The sequence below is a fragment of the Elephantulus edwardii genome, unplaced genomic scaffold, assembly GCF_000299155.1.
Source record: "Elephantulus edwardii isolate Elephantulus edwardi_28Jun2011 unplaced genomic scaffold, EleEdw1.0 scaffold00048, whole genome shotgun sequence".
In the NCBI taxonomy this organism is placed as follows: Eukaryota; Metazoa; Chordata; class Mammalia; order Macroscelidea; family Macroscelididae; genus Elephantulus; species Elephantulus edwardii.
Genome location: NW_006399798.1, coordinates 3,825,333 through 3,842,216, shown reverse-complemented (window position 1 = coordinate 3,842,216; position 16,884 = coordinate 3,825,333). Strand labels below are relative to the sequence as shown.

The 16,884-nt window shown below is 55.3% G+C and overlaps 1 protein-coding gene across 1 annotated transcript; it reads right to left on the bottom strand.

Moving 5' to 3' along the window:
- Nucleotides 1-1,126: 1,126 nt before the first annotated feature.
- Nucleotides 1,127-15,847, bottom strand: LOC102873080 (Krueppel-like factor 2-like). The gene is made up of 4 exons (XM_006886348.1): nucleotides 15,819-15,847; nucleotides 15,561-15,720; nucleotides 1,298-1,455; nucleotides 1,127-1,244 (listed from the first exon to the last, which is right to left on the bottom strand). Exons 1-4 carry the CDS (start codon nucleotides 15,845-15,847, stop codon nucleotides 1,127-1,129), a joined length of 465 nt encoding a protein of 154 aa, XP_006886410.1.
- Between the last annotated feature and the right edge of the window lie 1,037 nt (nucleotides 15,848-16,884).

Below are 16,884 nucleotides of genomic sequence, written 5' to 3'. Positions count from 1 at the left end.
CCTTCTCTGCTAGGGAGCCCCACAGCCGCTCAGCAGAGCTCCAGGGAATTGGGGCCCTGCTGTGAGGGGAGGAACACGGGGGCAGAGGTCATGTCACTCACCACAGCTGAGGTTGGTTGGCACAAATAGGGTCAGCTCCACTCCAAACAGCCCCGCAGCCTCTGCCTGCAGCTCTGGGGAAGGAGGGGTGTTGAGGCTCAGTTAACCCTGCCAGGTACCCATCCACCTGTTCCAGTACTTTCCACAATGCTTTCCTTCTTGGTGACCAGACTGCTGGAGTGAGATCCTCCCTGGCCAAACCTGGGTCTCATTAAGGCATATCCCAGGCAGAAGCCCTCTGTCAGCCGTCAGTGCCCCACCTCCACCTGGGCCTCGGTCTCCCCCCCCACTGAAACTCTTGTGGTCTGCACCCCCACACCCAGCCAGGCACACCTGTCGGCTTCCTTTCCCATCAGCCATTGGCAGGTGGGGCCCTGTGGTTTGACTGCTGATTTCCTCCTCTAGGGGAGGCAGCCCCAAGGAAGGGGTGGGGACCCCTAAGAAGGGGAGACTGAGGAGCTGGGGGGGCAGGTGGGCTTGGAGAGGGCGGGGCCACTTTGCTTCTGTCTGCCCCACCCAGATGGGACTTGTTTTCGAGTTTAGCTGCAGCACACCCCGCCCCTGGGGACTCCAGGTAATTATGGGGACAGGCTGTGGGGCACAGGTAGGGACCCTGTGGCTTGTCCCCGGGTGTGAGGGCTGGATATGCCTTAGTAAACGCAACAGCTCCAGAGGGCCCTTCCTTCCTATAAGGCTCCCCTTCCTCGGGGAGTTTCCATTAGAAGGCAGGAAGTCTGAAGCGCTGTGGGTTCAAACTCTGAAGTTGCTATTTTGTGAGTATGGGTCTAGGGGGGAGCGCCTTAGCATCCCAGCCTCCTCTGTAAGGCAGGATGGGGGGCATTTCCATGTGCACACAAGCGGCCCCTAATCCCGGTAAAATGCAGATTCTGGCCCTGTGTGGGGCCCGGGAACCTGCATTCTAGGAGCACTGCGAGCTGCTCGCCCAGTGCTAGCGGGGTTCTGCACCTGGGCATCTCCCGCGGGCACCACGGACAGCGCTCTGGGGTCGCCAGGACGACCTCTGCCCTCAGCCTCCACACCGGGGCTGGCTGTGGATGATGGGGTCCTCGCCGTAGTCATCATCCTCCCACGACTGCTTGGCCGTGGTGCGCCTCACGGCTGGTCCGGGCCCGGTCACTGTGTCACTGCAGGTCCACACGTGGGCCGGGACCCCTGCCTGGCCCAGAGACCCCCACACCCAGGAGCCCCTGAGCCTTTGGGCCGCATCCCGGGGGAGCATGATGTGCAGCCCTCTGACCCCTCTGACCCCGGTGGAGGCTGCGGACCCTCCTTACCCGGGGCGCAGGAAACACGGACAGCGCTGGCCTTCCCAACCCAGGTACCCCCAGAAAGAAGCTGCAGGACAGCCCCACAGGATGCTGGGAGTTGTAGTCTAGACTTGGTCCTGAGTGGGAAGGCCCCAGAGGATGCTGGAGATGATGGATCCAGAAAGTAATGGAAGGGAAACTGAGGCAGGAGCCGGGGAGGGGGAGGGGGAGTGAGGACACCCTTTAAAACTACAGAACGTGCACCAGGCATTTTAACCGTGTTAAGTCCATTAAGCACCGGGAGAACCCTACTATGTTTTTACTTTAGAGTTGCCTGTGACTTATAGCGACCTGTACAGCCGCTCTGAATCCTGCCTGGTACTGAGCCAGTCTCATTGACTCCAACCCACCTAATCCTATAGCCCCATTTATCATGTCAGTCCATCTCATCCGGAGTCTTCGTCTCCTGTATTGTCTGTCTACCTTTCCAAGCATGATGGCCTTCTCCAATGACTGGCCCCTCCTGGCCACATGCCCAGAGTATGTAAGACGGAGCTTCAAAATCCTAGCCTCCAGGGAGAAACTTGGTTTCACCTTCTCCAGGACAAACTTATCCTGGCTGTCCATGGTATGTTCAAGACTTTTCTCCAGCACCACAACTCAAAGGCATCAATTCTTCTTCTGTCATCCTTATTCATTGTCCGGCTGTCTAATGCATAGCATGTGATTGCAAAGACCATGGATCAGGCACACCTTAGTCTCTAGACTGACATCATTGCTCCCCAGTACTCTGGAGAGGTCCCTGACAGCACACTTTCCCAAGGCAATTCATGTTTTTATTTCCTCACTACTGGTGCCAAGAGTGTTGCTTGTAGAGCCAAGCAAGCGGAAATTGTTACCTCAACCTCTTCTCCATCTATCATGAAGGTGCCAATTGGCCCAGTGGTGAGAGTCTTTGTCTTCTTGATGTTTAGCTTCAATCAACATTGAAGACTACAGTTCTTAATCTTCTGCAGCAAATGCTTCATTCAGGTCCTCCTCAGTTTCAGCAAGCAGGATTGTAGCACGTTCACAACGCGGGTTGCTGATGAGTTTTCTGTCAATCCTGATGCCACACTCCTCCTAAAGTCCGGCCTCCCGGATCATCTGTACCCCGTGCCATCCTCCTGATTTCACCATGCCCAAGCCAATTATTGTAGTCACTATGTCATTCCGTCTCCTTGGGGCTTGTCCTCTGCTTTCCCCAGCATGATGCCTTTTCCAGGGTCTGGGCCTCCTGACTATGACATGTTCAGTGTGTGACATGAAGTTTAGGCAGCCTCACCTCTCACGAGCACTCTGGTTGCACTTCCTCCAAGACCTCTTGTACACGTATTTTGGGTGAACATCATTCAGTTCATGGCACTATGTCAACAAGAGGAGAGTGGAGTTTTGAACTCAGGGCCATGTCCCTAGATTCTAGCTCTGAACCACCATGCCGGCTGTCCCTAAATCATCTCAAAACAACTCCTTGCTATCAAGTAAAAAACAGACTCATAACTGACCCTCCATTATTTTCCAAGGCTGTAAATTACATGGAGGAGACTGTCCATCCTTCTCCCTCAGAGCTGCTGGTGGATTTGAACCACTGGAGATGTGCAGCCTTCAGGCGAGCAGCTCAGCTCCCTACAGACTGTGCCACCAGAGCTCCCTAAACGGTCCCTTCCTGTGATTTCACGTCAAGCTGCTCAGTGTGGGTTTGCTGTGCACGACTATTGTGTCGGGGGTCACTGGCATGGCTGCAGCTGGGCCCAGGACCCCTCATCGGGCATGAGAACCGGAGGCAGGGTTGGGTGGAATGACCCCCCTCCTCCAGCACTCACTCCAAGGTGTGAACAGCCAGTGGAGAGTGCAGAAGGTCAGTGACTGGTCTGTTGTATCAAAGCTGTGTCTCTCACTTACCTCCTGTGCCGCCTTAGACAAATCACTTAACCTCTCTGTGCCTCAGTTTCAATTGCCACATGGACTGCTGTTGGAGATTCTCTGACGTGATGTGTTTGAAGTTCATGGAGAGTACCACACCCAAGGGTTCACTCTCCTCTTGTGCTCTTATGTGTGGTATGGGCACAGCCTGGAGCCCCATGGCCCAGCCTGACCCAGCCTGGACTTGGCTTGCCTTGAGTTTCCTCCCTTGGAGCCTCCAGTCTGCTCCATGGTACCCCTTCCTGGAGGTGGGGGACCCCAGCATGGGGAAGTTGATGCTCAGTGGAATCACAGCTTCCTGGAGGTCAAGTGGCTCCTGTTAATTGCACACCCCTCCCATGAAGAGGCCACATGGCATGTCTGTCCCTCTGTTGATGTAGCTCCTGCCTCTGTTCTGAGCTGCTAGCAGGGAAGGGAAGGGGGGAGTGGGGGGGTGAGGGGACAGAAGTGCAGAAACCTTGTGCTTAGAGTGCAGGGCCAGGTCCTTGCAGTGAATATGTCACTGCTGGGGGAGTCTATCACAGACCCAGTCTCCAAAGCCAGGCAGGCTTCCTGGAGGAAGTGGAACTTGCTGGGCTCTGCCAATGGAGCCGGACAGAGGGGCAGCAAGAGGCCAATGCCGGGCTGGAGGGACCTGGGGGCTGAGGTCCTGTCAGGAGGCCAGCCTGGCTGCAGATATGAGTGGCCGGGATGCCCCTCATGGCACATCACATCGTGGTTGGGGGAGTCTTGAACTGCCCCCACCCGCCCTCTCCCACCTGAAGGGGCCATTCTGAGAGCTGGAAGTCAAAAACGCCAAGGAAAGTGCTCCTCCTTAGCCCTCTGGCCCTGACCCTCATCCCCACCAAGTGGCAGGCCAGGAAAACAAGCCCCTTATCTCAGGCTGCTGGGGCCTGCTGCTGGGAAGTGGGGGGCGGGGCTGCCAGGAGGGAGGATGGGCTGGCGAGGGGGAGCAGCTGGGAGAGTGGTCAGGGAGGGGACAGCAGACAGGGGCCCTGTGTGTCCTAGCCCTGGACGGAGGAGCAGGGAGGTTGGGTAACCCCAGACCTGAGGACTCACCCCAGCCACACAGGCAGCTACCATGCCCCTATCTGTCCCTGCCAAAGCAGGGGAGGGGGACAGGTCACATGGTGACTGGCCGCCAAACCTTCCTGTCCGCTTCAAAGTAGAGCTGTTCCCCTGTGAGCCAGCTCTTCCCTGAGCAGGGAAGGTAGACCTGGCCTCTGCTCGGGGCTGCTGGTCCCTGACCCCCAGTCCTCAGGCCAGCACCCCACAGAGGGGCCAAGTGTGAGGGAGCAGGAAGGTCTCTGTCACGGGACAGGGAGGGCTCCCTGTCCAGCGAGGCATGTTCTGAGAGCCTGTCTAAGCAGGGGCCTGGCCTTGGATGTATAGGCATATGTGTGTGTCAGTGCATACACAGGTATGTATGCAGCCATGTAAATGCATGTCCATATATAAATGTGTGCACATGTGTATTTAAATGTGTGTGTGTGTGAGAGAGAGAGAAAGAGAGAATATATGTGACTGTATGGGGGTGTGTGTGCAGGTGTGTGCGGGTGAGTTCATGTGAGTATGTCTGTGATTATGTGTATGGGGTGTGTGTGTGTGTGTATGGGGTGTGTGCACGTGTGTGTGTACCTCCCTCTGCTTGCATCTGAGAGCGGAGCTCTATCCTATTGGTAAACAGGACAGTCTGTAGCCCAGTGTCCCTGTGGGGTTTGCTGTCCTGAGCCCACCCCACAGCCCTGTCACCATACTGTCCCCTCCTTCCGCTCTCACTGTGATTCTTTAAAGGGCACCCCAACACCCTTGCTTGTTGTCATCACGAGAGGTCAGGGGGTACCTCTCTTGTCTCCTTGCAGGCCCTCCCTGGCCCACCATTCAGCTTCTTCCTCACCTCCTGCCAGGCCTCAGAGCTCTTCCTGGCCCTGGAAGTGCTGCGGGTCTCCTGGTGCCTGGCCTCCCAGGTGGGTTCTGCCACCAGCCCCCTCACTGGGCTGCACATTGGCTGCAGTCTTTGCTGCTAATTCAATGCCTCAGTGTCCAGCCCGTCCACCTCCCTCCGGGGACTCCAGTCCAGGGATCCAGCCCCCATCTCTGCAGCCTTCATCTCACCCCTTACTCCAGCCTGAATGAACGGCTGTTATCCCAGGGGTTTCTGCACGGCCCCTCTCCTGCCTACAAGGTTCAATATCACAATTTCTTGTTTACATTGTCAGTCCCCAGGACTCAGCTGAGACGCTGCTCCCTCCAGGAAGTCCTCAGTCTGAGACACCCTCTTCTCCCTGCAGACACAATGGTGGCCTCCCTCTGACTTTTTCTTGAACTCTGAGCAGGCAGAGCCCAGGCTCTCCTGGCCTTCAGCGTGTGTTCACATGGCAAGCTGGTGCTGGTTGACCCATAACGGGTGCTTGGTAAGGTCCACCCAGCTCCAGGACAGAGAGCACACGTGGTCCATGACCTGCCCCGGTCCCTAAGACACCTGCCTGCTGTCCTGGGAGTCAAGGCACAGCTTGGGAGCTCTCTGCAAGGCAGGACTGGGTTCTCATCCAGGGTGTGAACTTGGAGCTGGAAAAACGGACCAGGGGCCTCCAGGCAGGCCCCTTCCTGAGATGGGAATTGGAGGCAGGCAGGCTGCAAGTGGGAGCGGATGGAGTCCTGGGGGGGTTGCTGCATGGCTGCCCCCAGAATCTGGCTCTGGGTGTGCACGAAGCTGAGCTCATGCAGATTCCTGTAACATGGGCTCTGGCAGGAAGTGAGCCTGGGGTGGCCTGCTGCTGGGAAGCGGGGCTGGCCCCACTGAGATAAAGGAGCAGCAGATTGGAGCTGCAGATAGCAGCAGGGCCTGGTAAACAGGTGAGGGAATGTCTCTTCCATCCCGTCCCAGTCACAGGCTGGTAGGGTTCTACCTGGGTCCCCGGAAAGGCTGGATGAGAGGAAAGGGCAGGGCAGGGTCCACTGGGGTTGCGCTGGGCATCTAACATCAAGGCCATGGTCCTGTGGGGATAGAGGGAAGTGAGGAGACGAGGAGCTCTCTCAACCCGCACTGGATCAGAGCCTTCAACATCAGGACCACCTCAGGCAAATCCCAGGATCCCCAGGCAGTGGGGAAATCAGGATGGAGTAGGGACTGAGTTACAGCTGCCCTGACTTTTATGGCAATTGTTGACTTGGTTTCACCACTGTCCCTGTGTCGTAGTGTGTTACAGGTCTGAGCACTAACTGAAAGGTTGGCAGTTCGAATCCATCAGCCATCCTGCTCCCAGTGAGTCCCGACCTCGGAAAGCAGGGAGGCCGCAGGAGCACGCGATGGCAGGGCGTGGGGTGGGCTTGACCATCTGCTGTGAGGGCCCTGGTGGCACAGTGGTTAAGTTTTTGACGGCTGACTCAGAGACGAGCTGTTCGAACACTCGCCGCAGTGCTGAGGACCAATCCATTTCCATGAAGATTTACCGCCTTGGGAACCTGTGGGGCCTGTGAGGTCACCTGACTCAGAATGGACGTGACCTTGGTGGGGTTTAGGTCTCCTTCAAGGACTCCTGGGAGCTCAGCAGTTAAGTGGTTGGTGCTAACCAAGTGCTCGGTCAGCCCGTGGCTCCACGGGGTAAAGCCCTGGCAATCAGCTTCAGGCTATGGCCAGGAGGACCCAATGGGGCAGTTCCACTGTGGCTGGTGTCACCCGTGAGCTGAGCTGACCGATGCCGCCTCCTGGCAACAACAATGGCAACATGAATCCCAAATCTACTGAGTTCCTCACTTCTGAACTTCGTACGGATCACATGGGTGAGCCTTAACCCCGGCTTCTGTCTGTGGTTCCTGGACAGCGTCTCCCACCTTTGTCACTGCTGTGCCCACCATCACTCCTCCACCTCACTGCTCTGGGAACACACGGGTCACTTCTAGAGGTGACGTTTCCGAACACACTGCCCCAGCCCTCTCATTCACGTGTCCTAGGCACTCGGGTGTGTTTCTGGAGGGCATATCCTGGGGCGGAAGAGCTGAGTCATAGGATGTCCTGATTGCTGGCTTCACTACACAGAGCCAGCCCGTCTCCCCAGCTCACCCAAGGCCCACACACCCCCCTTTCACACTGCACGTCTGTCTCAGCACCACGTGGCATCACCCGACGTCTGGCGCTATCGAATCGTGATTTTAATCTTGTTCTTGATAAGGAGCGCTGGTAGTGTGAAACGTGTCAGACTGGTGAGTCAAAGGTTAGCAGTTCAAATCCACTAGCTGATAGAGGCAGAACGGTGTGGCCACATCCTGTAAAGATTTATACCCTTGGGAACCCAATCAGGCAGTCCTTCTCTGTCCTGACAGCCACTAGGGCTTGCTGGTAACGGGCTTGGTTTTCACTTTAAATGGGCATCCTTTTTTAGGTTTCAGTTATTTTAATTACTCTTTTGTGAAGAGCTTGTTCACGTCTTTTTGCTTTTGTCCCACCAATTGAGCTGTCGTGTCTCCCCTCAATTTGTTAGAATTCTTTACACATGCTGGTTACAAGCTTGCTCTTACACTTTTATAGAGTTTCTGCTCACTTAAAATGTCTTCATTTTATATAGTCAGATTCCTTATTTTTCCATTCTGATTAGCATCTTGGTCTAAGAATTCCTTCTTGAACCTCCAGAAGGAAGCCTGGTAATGCATGCAGTATTGCGTGCTGGACTGCTAACCAGAAGGTTAGTTGTTCAAGCCTACCAGCTTCTCTTCGATAGAAAGATGAGGTTGTCTCTTCCCCATAAAAGCTACAGCCCAGGTGATACAGTGGGGGATCGCGTGCACTGGAGTGGACTCTGTGGCAGGTGTTGTTGTTATGTGCCTGCCAGTTGTTTGCGACTTACAGTGACCCTGTGTCCAACAGCTCTGAACCCTGCTCTGTCCTGAGCCAGCCTTGTCACCTCTGACACACCCACCCTCATTACCCCTGTCACTGAATCCATCCATCTCATCCGAGCTTGCCTTCTCTGTGTTTGGTCCAGATAAGGGAACACTGCATGGGTTAAAATAAAGAAAGATGTGCTAAGGGCTGGATTCTTTCATACCTAATCAGTCTGTATGCTGAGCAAATCATTCAAGAAGCCAGAATCTAGGAAGAAGAACGTAGCATCAAGGTCAGAGGAAGACTCACCAACAACCTGTGTTTGCAGATGGCACAAGTTTGCTTGCTGAAAATGAGAAGAACTTGAAGCACTTGCTGCAGAAGATCAAAGACTATAGCCTTCAATATGGATTACATCTCAACATCAAGAAGACAAAGTTCTCACCGCTGCACCAATAGGCAACATCAAGACAGCTGGAGAAAAGACGGAGCCTGTCAAGGATTTAATCTTACTTGTGATTGGATCCTTAATCAACATCCTTGGTACCAGCAGTCAGGAGATCAGGAGTGCTGTGTACTGACTGCACAGGGAAAGTCTGGAGTCAGGCTCCTCTCCAAATTACTGAGGAGCAATGATGTCAGTTTGAAGACTAAGGTGCACCTGATTCAGGCCATGGCCTGTTCAGTGAATTGTACTAGCTTCAGTGGCACTTGACAACAGCAGCAGCACAGGGGAGTGTCACCTCTCTGAGTAAGGGGACCTGTGCAGGTGGAAGGAGCTGTGGTGTCAGGCTGGTGAGCTCTCTCTGCACTTCAATCCTCTGGCTGGTGTGGGCGACCCAAGGGGCACCTGAGGAAGGAGGAGTTGAGGTGGGTCTGGAGAAGCTTGTGGCCAGAAGTACAGAGGAGGTTGGATAAGAAAGCAGCACCTTTGCTCAGGGAATAAAAACACCCTTCACCACAGCTTGTTTCCAGCATTCTCAGAGTCAGCCGCAGTTCCCAGCAGCCCCACGCACAACGGGGGCAAAGCACTGCCATTCCCGCACCACCCCAGGATGGGCTGCAGCCTGGGCTGCCAGCACCCATGGGATTTTCACGGGCTCCTTTCCAGCAGTCAGTCCCCGCTGTACACCAATGTTCGTAACAGTGTTATTCATAATAGCAAGAAGGTGGAAGCAGCCCAAATGCCTATCAACAAACGAAGGGACTGAGAAACTGTGGTACATCCACACAATGGGATACAATGTAGTTCTACGGAGCAATGATTTTGTAAAATACTCTACAGGGTGAGGGAGGCGACAGCATTTTGCTGAGTGAAATATCCCAGTCACATAAGGACAAATATTGCACAGGGTCGCTAGTGTGAAAGTAGAAGGATAACTGAGTAAGACAGGTATAAATGAGGGGAGCTCTGGTGGCCTAGTGGCAAGGAGCTGCAACTACAATCCCAGAGGCGCATGGTTCAAATCCACCAGTTGCTCTGCCAGGGAAGGAGGGACAATCTCCTCCTGTACCAGTCAGATCTGATTTGACGGTACATGCACACAAAAATAATAATTAAAAAAAATTTAAAAAAAAGACAGGCATAAATGTTCAGAAGGGAAAGGAGAGAAGGGTGGCAGGAAAAAGGGAAGGGAATAATCACTGGGGTAGCAGAGGTTAGTGGGTGGAGGGGGTGAAGTATCGGGAAAGGTTCAAGGGGGGCTTAAAAAGATGGGGTGATAATAGACATGGAGCAGTGGTAATTAATTATTAAAAATATAGTGTATATGAATGATTTCACACAAAACACAATGAATATGAATGGTTGCATGCAAACCAATGAAAAAGGAAAATCATGCAAATACCTGTAAATAAGGTTTCTAAACTCATGAAAGCGATTAATAAAAAAATGACAGTTACAGTAAAAATCAGATTGCCAGGCCTTTCTTTCTTAGCCTTAAAGCTCTAGTGAAGTCTGCTTGGCCTCATGGTAGCACCTATGACCCTGCGGGTGTAGCGAGTCCCCAGAGGCATCCCAGCTGCCCCTCCTTTGCACCCTTCTCCTCCAGCAAGACTGGAGTCCTCTACTCCCGCAATGCTCACTATTCCCCCAATTCGAGGGGTGTGTAGGCCATAGACCCCTACTGCCCCTTCAGGTTCCTTCTCCAAACTGAGATTTGGGGGTGCCAACCTTCTGAGATTGGAGGTGCTGAGGCCAGGGGCCCCCTGCTTCCCTGAGGCACCAAGGCAGGACATTGACATTTTAGGGAGCTGTAGGTGCAAAGGGCTTCTGGGAACTGTGGGGGCCTGGAGGGCAGGGTGGATGGAGCCTGAGCAAAGTCCACTTTGCAGGCTTGACAATGGGGGCGGGGGCTGGAATCCGGGGAATCCAGGGTAGGGAGCCCCAGGCCTCTGGCTCTGCTGGGAAACAACCAGCCTTCCAGGAACAGCAGGTTGGAGGGGGGAGGGGAGTGGGGAGCAGGCCCTATGAGGGGTGGGTTCCCTCTTCAGGCAGCTCCCTGGAAGGCAGCAGCTGTGGTGTTGTGGACAGTGTAGAGGTGGAACCCTGGCCCAAGGGGCTCTGCAGCACTGCAGGGACCCCTCCCAGGCCTGCCAGATCTGCGGCAACCTCTCACCTCTGCCCCTGCCCCCCGGGCCCCTGCAGCCAGCTGGGCCCCTTGCAGCTCGGCTTATTTACTGCTGCAGCTTCCTCCTTCTGCCAGGAACTCAGCCTCTAACTCGAGCAGCTCCTGATTAGGCAGCGAGACTCTAATCGCACCCATCTCCCCATCGTTTACCAGCACCGGCTTCTTGCTTCCTGTCTCTGGGCCTGGACCCTGCCACGGGGTCAGCTCTGTGCTGCCAGCCTGCGCCCAGTCCGGGAGACTCTGCCCTGGCCCCTCTGCCCACCAGGCAAGAGGATTGAGTGGTCACATACAGGGTGTCGGGCACAGGGGACATCTCTGGGCCAGTTCCACCAGCCATATCCCACTGACCAAGAGCTGGGCACAGAAGGCCCGGGATGAGCAGCCCCAGCTCTGTCCCCTGAGCTCGGTCCATCAAGGGGCCCTGGCCCCTCCCTTTGTCTTCTCAGCTAGGCATAGCCCCAGAGGAGGCAGCCGTCCCCTGAAGACTCTCATCTGCCCCCTTTCCCCCTCTCCTTCAGCCAACAGTGTCAGAGATCTTGTGGAGTGGAAGGGCATGGAAGGTTCTAGAAAGTGGAGAAAGGGCAGGACTCGTGTGGAAAGGAGTGGGGCTTTCATGTCCTGGAGGACCCTCTGGTCCCTGCTACAGAGGTGAGACAGGGAAGGCCGCTTGTCAGAGATGACTGGGCTTGTCTGAGTTGTCCACCTGGAGGGAATGGGCATCCTCATCCAGGCCAGGAGTCACCGGTCACAAGCCGAGGGTGTGAGTCCAGAGATGGGTGAGTCGGGCTCCGAGCCAGCCCTGCTGTGTTTGAGAACGAGGAGCAAACAAAGCTCTGAGCAACGGGCTGAGCAGACCCCAGAGATAGGATGCCACCCAGGCACCCACCCTCCTGCTACACTCTAACCAAGGAGGAAGTTTTGTCTTAAAATGAAACGCAGACAAGTCTAATTTCTCCTTGTCCCCACCTGCAGCCCTGCCAGGACTGGAGGGTCACCTTTGCTTTGTACACTCAGCATGGTTTTGGCATAGTGGCAGGTTTAAGGGAGTTTTTGGAAAGAAGAGTGATCTGTGGATGGTGTAAGACGTCAATACAAAAAAGGTTAAAGGTTCAAATCCACCCAAAGGTGCCTCGGAAGAAAGGCCTGGAGACTTCCTTAAAAAGACCCCAAAAACCCACCAGTCCTTGCAAACCCTGTGGAGCACGGCCCTGTGTGACGCTCACGAGGCCCCACGAGTTACACTGACTCAGGAGCGACTGATTGATGTGTTCCTGGTTGATGCGGAGAGGAGAACTTTATTCTGAGTTTTAAATCTCATTCTTTCCAAACTTCTACCTTTGGGAAAGTTTCAGCAATGCATGTAACATATGCACACACTCGTGGATACTTGTGACTCATGAATAACTGCACGCAGACCCTGCAGATATTACAGGTTCTGCCCCAGACGACTGCAACAAGTGGAGCATCACACTAAAGGCGGTGGCGTGGATTTTTGTTTCCCAGTGCGTATGGGAGTTAGGTTTTGAATAATATTGCATGAGTTCCTTGTTTTTCAATGCAGTGTAGTATTCCATTGTGTGAAAATACCACAGCAGACCCTAGAGGACATTCTGTCGAGTGAAATATCTCAGTCACAAAAGGACAAATACTGCATAGTGCCACTGTTGTAAAACGGGACTGACATCGGGGTTGAGGGAGACTGAGATAGAGGGGATAAATTATGTATACTGCATTGAAACAGATTTGAGAAAGAATTGTTTAAAAGGGATATGTGATTAGGTTTTGTTATGACAGGAGTCCAGAATGAAGGCTGCACAGTGGAGTGGACTTGGGGGGAGGGATTGTATAACAATGAAAGAATTTTTCTTTTACTTTTCAAAGAGAAGAACAAACTGGAGGGGAGAGGTGATCAGGAAGAAAAGTGTAATAATGAAAGAATGGAAATTCAAAATCTCTGTAAATTTTCATTAAAATTGATAATAATTTAAAAAATAGGAAAAAAGAAAAAGTTATGTTTACGGTCAATGGGAGTCTAGCAAGTGCCCAGTCTCTCACTCACTTGCTGCCTTGAGTTGGAACCAAGGCAGAGCTGCTTCTCCGCTGCATTTCCGGAGCTGTGGGCGCAGATGGCCCGGTTACCTCTGCCGGAGCTCGTGGTGCTGCCTTTGGGTTAATGGCACGGCTCCCTGACGGTTACATCGCCAAGGCAACTGGAAGAATTACAAAAATGGGAGACACAGACGCAAAGCGCACACATGCCGTTGGAGGCAAGAGCATGCCAACGCAGGGCTGCCACCACAGCCGTCCACGACAAACAAGCAAACAAGTAACACTGTCTCAGTGAACCCCGGTGAAGCGAGTCCCCAGAGAGCCAGCTGTGCTGGGACCCATGTATGGGGGTTCCCAGTGAGCATTTTTACTGGCTCTGGAGGTTGGGGCCCGTGTGCTGTTGTTTCTGTACAGCGTGGACGTGCCCAGAGCCCTGTCAGGACAGCTGCTCCTGAGGAGGACAGTCCCCCGTCTAGGGCCCTGGAGGACTTTGTGATACTTGGCTCTTTGACGTCTCCGTGCTTGGTTGCGCTTAGAACCACAGAGTTCTCTTTGACTGGGTTTGGTTTGGTTTTTTTTTGTTTTTTTTTTTTAAAGCATCGTCAGGCCTTTCTTCCTGGTCCTAGCCAGCTCAGATGCAATGGCTCAGTGACCAGAGGACCTTGAGAGTCCCTGGGTGTCAGATGGGTGGTGGCTCTGCCTTGGGTACACAGGCTGGGGTTCCTGCTGGAAGACAGGAATTCTGCCACTGACACCCCCCCCCCCATTGCCGGGAGGTCCAGTGGTATCAGAGTTGGCTTGATGAGGACCACAGGTGGGGACTGAAACCCAGGTGACCTGGGCAAAGAGGGGCCTCCCTCTGGTGGCCACGAGCTCCATTGGGAGCACACTGGAAGCTGAGCGGCTCTGGTTTTGTGGGGTGAGGACCCCAAGATTCCATGTTCATTCGTCACATAGGAAGACTGTTCTTCTCATTACCCAGGAGTCCCTGGGAAAGCCTTCTTCAACAGAACGTTTAATTCCACAAACAAGTATTTTCCGTGTCCCTAGCCCATCCCAGGCAGGGTTTGTACTGGCAGGTGTTCCTGCGCCACCGTGGGAAATGCTGGATGTTTACAGGATCCCAGCTATCCTGAGAGGAGGGTGAGCACAGAGGTGAGGGCTCCAAGAGGAAGGCAGACGCTGGAAGGAAACTCTCAGGTCCTCAACCACTCACCAGCTAGGGCTCACTGAGAGTGTGTCCTGGAGAAGGAGTTGTGCAGATAGAGTGGCTCGCTGATGTCATCTGTTACCACGGACTTGGACCTCACTCATAGCTGACCCTCCAGCAGGTTTTCAGAGGCAGTAAACCGCGTGGGAGACTTCCCATCTCTCTCCATGGAGTAGTTAGTGAATTTGAACCACTTGCCTTTGGGTTGGCAGCACAACTTCTCACCAATAAGCCAGCAGCGCTTCCTTGGGAGAGTGGAGGCTCAGCCAGAGAGGAAGGCCTTAGTGTGGTGTCTGACAGGGGCTGCAGCAGGACTCCCTGGCAGGACCATGAGGGCAGTGCAGGACCTGAAGTGTCAGTTCTGCTGGGTGCAGCAGGGGCACTGTGAAGCCGGACCCATGGAAAGCACCTGACGACATGCGTTTGGCCACCTCTGTCAGTGTGTGGACTTTATTCCAGTTGAGGAGAGGTGACCAGAGAGGCAGGCCTCAGAGGTGAGGGGCTCTGGAGTGTTGTGTCCAGTTCTTATAGGACCCTGCAGGCCCGGTTCTGTGGCCGGTGGAGACTCACAGAGGTAGAGTCGCCTGGGATCTCTACCTATGAAAAGGACTCAACTCCACCTGCCTGTAAATGCTGGAAGGCTCCACCTGGCTGTGAGCCCCGAGTGTGCAGAGAGCCAGTACGGGTCAGGGTCCAGCCTTCCTCCTCTTCTGAGCTTAAGCACGTGCCACTGCCTTGACACTCAGTTCAGGCTGCTTCCTCCTCCTCCAGGAAGCCTTCCCCAATTTTCCCACCCTCTGCTGGGACCACACTCCCGTCTCTGTGTTTTCTCAGCCCCTGACATCGCAGCAGGCTTTCTGGCAAGCCTTTGTCGTGGGTCACTTGTTGATATCCTTTACTCTGCTGTGGATTCCTGGGGTCCAGGTTTCCATTTTCTGTGAGGCCCTCACACAGGGCTCCCTCAGCACTGCAGGGCATAGCAGATCCCTGAGAGGGCCTGCGGATGGCCAGGGGGTTCCTTCAGTGGTGGGAGTGAGCCCAGAGGAACAGGTTTATGTGAGCAGGAGGGAGAGAGGGCAGATTTTAGGGGGAGCTCCTGTTGTAGCAGTGGGGGGCAGGAAGGACTGAGTGTGGCTTACAGATACCTCCCAGGTGCCCTGTTCTACCAGGTGAGATGGCTCAGTGGGTCAGAGGACTTTGAGAGCTGGCCAAGGGGTGGGGCTAGACGCTGCTGTCCCTAGGGAATCCTGGCAGGTCCCCAGGAGGCAAGCTGCTGTGATCCCTGGGACAGAAGAGGTTCATTCAAATGACCTCCCCAAGACGTGGTCACGTGAGGCTCCAGGGGTTCAGGGAAAGAAGGGGTCCAGGCCATGTGGCTTCACCCAGACCCAAGGACACACTCAAGCCGAGCTCAGTATTCTTTCATCGATGGTCATCTTTTTAGGATGAACTTAGTGACACTCACTAGGACTCAGACACCACTGGCCCCCTGGCTGGGGAATCCTCCTGGGACTTGGCACCTGGGCCAGCAGCCCCTTGACCACCCTTTGCAGGACCACTCCGAGGCCTGCTAGGGGACAGCCCTCCTGGCCCCCAGAGAGGCTGACAGAGGGTGGAGCCCCTCCTGGGTCCTCCTCTAGAGTGGGGGGCGGGGGTGGAGTGGGCCTTCGAGGCCCCGCCCTGGGCCCCACACAGGCAGTCGTTCCCGGAATGGGGGTTTGAAACTTTTTTTTTTGTTGGCGAATGTGCATGTGGTCTTAATTATTTATACGCGGCACTTATCTCCCCCAATGTTCCGTGAGCGCATGCTGCGCAGCCCGGGGCGGGGTCGGGGGTGGGAGCAGACTGCTGAGTGAGCAGCTGGGGGTCAGGGCAGTGGGAGGACCCCCAAACCTAGCCCAGCCGGGCCTCATGTGGTGTCAGGCGAAGCAAAGATCGCCATGGACGAGGCGAGTCACCCTTGTAGGGTCCACAGGTGTGTCCGGGGAGGAGCCCTGTCTGGCCAGCACCTCGGACCGGCCCTTCAACCGGCCGGGGGCATCACGAGATCCGGCTTAGTCCTGCACCACCACGAGCTGGGCCCCTCTCTCCTGCCCATTTCACAGCTGAGGCTGACTGTGAACCCGCGCAGAGCAGGGGGTAAAGCCCACCAGAACCTCGAGGTGGGGTCTTTCCTGGCATCACGCTAAGAGGAGGGCAGCGATGACGCCTCCCTCTGCTTGGGCCACCCCTCCACCAGACCCCCGCGCGGATGCCACCCGGCCATGTGTCCCAGGCGTCTCCCGGCCTCTGCCCTCTGCCCTTGGCCGTTTGGGCCGGGCCATTCCTGGAAGCGTCTGGACACACCCCTCGGTGGGTCGCACCCCCAGAGAGGCAGCTCCCCCATGAGCACCCCCGGGAGCGCGCACGCCCAGTGCCTGCAGGGTGGAGGGGCGGGCGTGTGGTGTCCTCGATGCCAGCAGGGATCGCCTGGGGGGGGTCCCACAGAAACTGAGCCAGAAGGTCACAGGGCCCGACCCCTCCCGCACGCTGGCACTGTGCACTTGAATGAGCCCTGCGCTCTGGCAGGACCGGTCTGTGTGCTCAGGAGGACTCTGCATGTCCCCACCCAGTCCTCCAGTGTGGGTGGGCCTCACGGGGTGTTCCGACCAGAGGCTCCAGCGGGAAGGGGGCGACTCTGATGGGGTGGGGGTCTGGGAGGGGCGAGCCCGGCCTCCAACAGTTCCAGAGGTCCAACAGGGGATTGGAGGACACTCCTCTGGGGCTGCAGGGCTGGCCTGCCTCTCTCTACCTTCAGGGAGGCCCGTTCTCTTGGGTGTGTGTGTGTGTGTGTGTGTGTGTGTG